Source organism: Armigeres subalbatus, chromosome 2, assembly GCF_024139115.2.
Source record: "Armigeres subalbatus isolate Guangzhou_Male chromosome 2, GZ_Asu_2, whole genome shotgun sequence".
In the NCBI taxonomy this organism is placed as follows: domain Eukaryota; kingdom Metazoa; phylum Arthropoda; class Insecta; order Diptera; family Culicidae; genus Armigeres; species Armigeres subalbatus.
Window position 1 is genome coordinate 255,958,467 of NC_085140.1, and position 5,484 is coordinate 255,963,950.

General features: G+C 41.3%; 1 protein-coding gene across 1 annotated transcript; it reads left to right on the forward strand.

The window, feature by feature from the left end:
- Positions 1 to 806: 806 nt before the first annotated feature.
- LOC134212105 (HEAT repeat-containing protein 3) lies at positions 807 to 3,229 on the forward strand. Its single transcript, XM_062689647.1, has 3 exons — positions 807 to 950; positions 1,011 to 1,619; positions 1,700 to 3,229. The coding sequence occupies exons 2-3, from the start codon at positions 1,013 to 1,015 to the stop codon at positions 3,055 to 3,057; spliced, it is 1,965 nt and encodes a 654-aa protein (XP_062545631.1). The 5' UTR covers positions 807 to 950; positions 1,011 to 1,012; the 3' UTR covers positions 3,058 to 3,229.
- Positions 3,230 to 5,484: the final 2,255 nt, after the last annotated feature.

Genomic DNA, 5,484 nt, shown 5'->3' on the forward strand with positions numbered 1-5,484 from the left:
GGCCGTTTTTTAGGGTGGACCTACACATATTTAGAAAATAACACGTTGTAGGCCAAATCAAAAATTAGTTTTTTCTAAGTAATTTAATTGAAGATGCGGAACATTTTTATACTATTAGTGGCTATTAGAGGATGCTATCGAAGGGTGTTAAAATTGAATTTGTTTACTTTTCATTGTAGGCCCTAATCAATTGTTAAGCGAGAATTCACGTAACCTCTACCTGATTTGTCGATAGAATTTTCATTCTACGTGAAAATCAGGTAAGTTCTACCGGAGTTTTGGATCGAATTCACCGGACACGTAAGTTTCACCTGAATTTTCTGAAGCATTTGCAGTTACGTGTGCACGTGAAATGTACCTGAAAATTCAGGTGGAAACAACGTTTAGATTATTTGGAGTGTTGTACGGTAGCCGAAAAAGTCGCCGCTAGGAGACACAACACAGCCAAAATTTAACCACAGTTTTGCGAGCGATTCAAAATATAGCGATAATGGTTTGTTTCACTTTCACATTCAACTTTCAAGTTCACTTAATGCGCATCCAATATAAAATTCACAACACTAAATACTTCGAGTGAATACCGACAAACTGACACAAAAAGGTAAAATAACTACAACAATTTACTACTAAATAAACGATAAAAATACGATGGGGACTGATTTTGGATGTTCGTACTCGGACGATAATCGGCTGATCTTTATAACATGTTAGCAAAATCTCAATTTGTCTACATTTGCGACATTGGACCTTATTGAAGAAAAGTGTTGAAATAGTATTCAAGAAAATTAAATTGAGGAATATTTTTTTCAATCTGCTGTGCTCAATTTATACGAGTTTGTTTTCGACGAGCTCGCAACTGATGTCAAATTTTGTGCGAGCAGTGTGCGTTTGACAGCTGAGCTTGTTGTTTTCGTTTTGCATCGTGTGTGGTGCAATTTCACATTCGTTCGGTACATGTGCTTATTTCGAGGCAAAAATAGTGAAAATTAATAGTTACTTCCATTTTGCAGCAATGGGAAAAGCCAGGAAAGCAAGGCCACATAAGGCAAAAGTGAACCCAACAGGTTTGGTCGACGTAAATGCGTTAATCGACCAGGAATTAGCAAACGGAAAATCTGACTCCCCAATTCAAGCCATCGTGGATCAGCTGCAGTCGGCGAGTACCGAGGACAAAATCTGCGGGCTTCAAACCTTGGCCACTATTTGCCACAACGATGTAAATATTGGTGCTGTAGTGGAAAGCGACATCGTTCGTATTGCCGCTAGCCTGTTGATGGACTCGGATTTGAGTGTCCGACATGCAACTGCGGGGGCCTTCCGGAACCTCTCGGTTCAGAGTGTAGAGATTTGTGAATATATGGTGGATCAGGATGTTTTAACGCCGCTGCTCGCATTATTGAACCGGTATACGACCGCCACAGGAGTCGAATGGAAGCCAACATTCGACAAAACCCTGCCGGATCAAATGGACGAGAAGTCGGATACTTTCCTCCAGGCGGTTAATTTGCTCTGGAACCTGTGCGAAAGTACGTCGGTGGCGTTAGACAGTTTTAATCAGACACAGCTTCTGGAAAGTTTTGTCAAATGCCTAAACGTTGAGGTCTATGGAAAAGAGATTGGTAAGTGTACTCAAAATTTTAGTTTTTGCATCACTAGATATTTTAAAATTGTTCTAATTTTCAATCAAATTATTTTCCAGCTGTTGCCGTTGCACAATGCCTTTTAGTCATTTCTGAGGATAATGCCGCAGCATGGCGGATTCTGTCGAATTTTGGCAACGAACTATCTTTGTTGCTTGCTCTTGAAGGAGACTACCCGAGCGTCCTTTTGCGTACTGTTGCAGCCGGAATCATCGCCAACGTTCCGGCCCTCTCCGCTACCTACCTAAGTCAGCTGTTCCAAGCACTATCAAAAACACTTGACGTTAATCACCGCGCTGCTCTGAACAGTGTCACGAGTTCATTGCCTTTGTTGACGCAGAAAGATGTCGCAGATTTGGAAGTCACGGACGACACACAAATGGAACAAGAATCGGCGGAGCAGTCTTTCCAAAGGAGGAGACGAGCCGATATGCCGTCAGAAGTGGAGATGGAAGTTAGGAATGTAGGCTGGCTCCTACAAGCGCAAAGAATCGCAGCAGAGATTTTGACCAACATTTGTTCAACCGAGGAAGATGAGTGGCAGGACGATATGGACGAGGACAATTTATCGGAGGCAGAGAGTGTCCATGATTACGAGACTAACGGAGCTAATGTTAGCATTCAAAATACCGACAAATTGCCGGTAGAGGTTTTGGAGGCAATCAAATCGTTAGGTTTCGTAGAGAAACTGTGGCAAAAAGCGCAACCCTTGGCCGAGAATGTTGGACAAATTCTTGCGGAGAATGACAAAAATTTACTGAAACGTGTCAACAATTTGCGAGCCTCCTCAATGTTGTGCCTCCACAATCTGTGTAACAACATTTCATCGGACGATCTTGGCGGGGCAGAAGGCATTTATCAGGTTTGGTTGGAATTGGGACAGCAAGTTTTCCAAGGACACCAAAATCCTAAGCTACTGGAAGCTTCAACCTCACTCATGCGTGCCACATTGGAACATCTTCGTAAAAGCCCGGAATTGTTCAAGCAAATGTCCGAGAGTGACCTTCAATTGATGCTGAATGGTGTGACAGATTGCCAGGATGCGGAAATTCGTGCCAATTGGCTTCGGATGTTGGGAATCCTCGGTTGTTTACTGCCGGAACCATTGATCAAACTGATAATTGACTTTGTCCTCACAACCTGTCTCAAAGAGAAAGACCTCTGGACCATTTCGGAAGCAATGGATTCGATGATGGACATTTTTGCCGAAAATGATTGGAATCAGGTAGTGCACGATCTGAGTATGGTGCCAAAATGCAAAGAGCTGGACCGACATCTAAAATCTAAACTGAAACAGAGCAAACGGGAGCTGAATGAGCGCTATCCGGCCGTTTGCACCGTGCGCACCAATCTTAGTCGATTCTGTAAGTATCTTGAAACTGAAATGAAGAAATTTAAGCCTTCCATGGATACATAAACATCTATGATTAGAAACAATGACTCAACCGCCTGAAAACTACCTATCAGAAACATATTTGACCTTCTGTTGATCCCAGATTTAGAGTTTATCATCTGCATCCTTTAGACGTTAGGAATTATATACGAACTGAATAAACATTTCAAATTTTCCTTGGTAGAAACTAAAAGAAGTTTATCAAATATTATAGAGAAACCCTGAAAAGGAACACAACAAAAATTGAACCTTAGAGTTAGAAAACTCGCTCTATATTCTGTGGCACAAGATTCGTTTTGGGCACAGTACTTTCGTGTATATATCATCACCCCCTTTGCTAAAAAAAACTCCAGCATGTGTCAAAGTCTCGCACGACCCAACACATGTGCTTAGTAGTTGCCAAACTGCCACACGGAAGTGTACTGGAGTGTCAGACCATTGAAGGTAATACCGACTAAATTCTCTTGAGCTCCGCCATTAATTTCCCCCAGGAACTGCCTCCCAGCATTACTTCTGGACGATAGGCAATAGGGTTAGGCGGGGCAAGATGGGTCACGGGGTAAGATGGGTCAGGGCCGTTATTGAGCATCGTGTACATTTTAATGTGGAGATTATGCCTTTGTAGGAGGAATAATTTGGTTCTACTTTATTATCACTCGATTTGATGATAAAATTTTATTTTGGTAGAGTATGGCAAGGTAAAATATTTTTCAGCATTGTTTCTTATGCGAAACACACTATCTATAAAACGTGTAATCTCGTCGAGCAATGTGAAATTGAAACATTTTTAGTAACATAGTGAACGTATTAGGGGCCGTACACATATTACGTAAGCACTTTTGGGGGGAGGGGGGCTCTGTTGTTTTCTTACGCGCCATATAAATAAAAAATAATTTGTATGGGATAAATCTTACATAGGGGGAGGAGGGGTTGAAAACCCCAGAAAAATTGCTTACGTAATAAGTGTACGACCCCTTATAAGTAATGTAGGTGATGATATACTAACTGCGTTGAAATAAATAAACTTGATCGAAAATTAGACATTCTAACGTGAACTTACAAATGGGGCAAGATGGGTCAGCACATACTGAAGGGCATAGTTCGTATTCAAAACATATTTTCCACTGCTGGTTTAATCATTTTAAGGTTACTTTTGACATAATGATGTTAATTTGTTGATTGAAAATGTCTATTTTTTGTTTTTAAGAAAGCTATACTTAGACGGCTTGTTTTCATAAGAATTTGCAGACATTTTTAAATGTAGAGCCATTTCTTCATCCATGGCTTAAAACTTATTTTTTATTCAATATAATCATTGGCAATAAAGCTATCTATCTGTGTGTAATTCAATATTGGGAATAAAAACAATATTAATTGCAGTATTTAAAGGTGACCCATCTTGCCCCGCTGTTTGACCCATCTTACCCCGCCATTTTTTGATTGACAGAAAAAAAGACTTCTACTTTAATGATTCGAAATGGAATGAAAAGTGGAGTTTTTGTTATTTCATACCCCTGGCTTACAGATTATGAGCTATTTTAATAGATCCATGTTGAAAAGTTGAAATAAAATGTTTCTGTTTTGAGATATTCAGGGTTCGCCTTAGGCGACCCATCTTGCCCCATCATACCCTACTTTATTTATGTATTATCAGAATAAGGCCAGAGTGGCTTGTGCAGTGCATAAAAGTCTTCTCCATTCAGCTCCGTCCATGGATGCACGTCGCCAACCACGCAGTCTGCGGAGGGTCCGCAAATCATCCTCCACTTGATCGATCCACCTTTCTCGCTGTGCACCTCGCCTTCTTGTTCCCGTAGGATCGTTGTAGAGAACCATTTTCAAAGGCTTCATTTCATTTATTTAGTCTACATCTAAACAGTTAACACTGAATCAACAATTTGACGCACAATACACGGTTCGAGGTCGCATCTCTCCATCCCCGAATACGCCCCACGCTCGCCAAGTCGTTTTGCACCTGGTCTGCCCATCTCGCTCGCTGCGCTCCACGCCGTATCGTACCTGCCGGATCGGAAGCGAACACCATCTTTGCAGGGTTGCTGTCCGGCATTCTTGCAACATACCCTGCCCATCGTAGCCTTCCGGCTTTAGCTACCTTCTGGATACTGCAGGGCTGGTAGCGAGTCACTTTTTAGTGACTTGGTCACTATTTTGTGTCAAGTCACTAAAAAGTCACTATTTGCATCCAAAAGTCACTAAAGTCACTATTTTCGCATCGTTTCGCCGTTTGTAAAACAGTTTGAGTTTGAGAAACTGCACAAAAAAGCTCCAAGTGAATTATGGAAATCGCCAGGTTGCTTGCAATTCATGTTAACTATGATCTTCTTCTCCATGAATAAAGGTTGTTAAATACGAAGTGTTGAGAACAAAATTGAGGAGTACTCTGCCGTCGGACGCATAAATGTCACATGTTACAAACGATGGAAATGAGAA

Bases quoted from the DNA above. Each gene is read 5' to 3' on its own strand.
- LOC134212105 (XM_062689647.1), top strand. From the start codon at position 1,013: ATGGGAAAAGCCAGGAAAGCAAGGCCACATAAGGCAAAAGTGAACCCA. The intron at 1,620-1,699 runs GTAAGTGTACTC...ATTATTTTCCAG, and splicing joins GGTCTATGGAAAAGAGATTG to CTGTTGCCGTTGCACAATGC.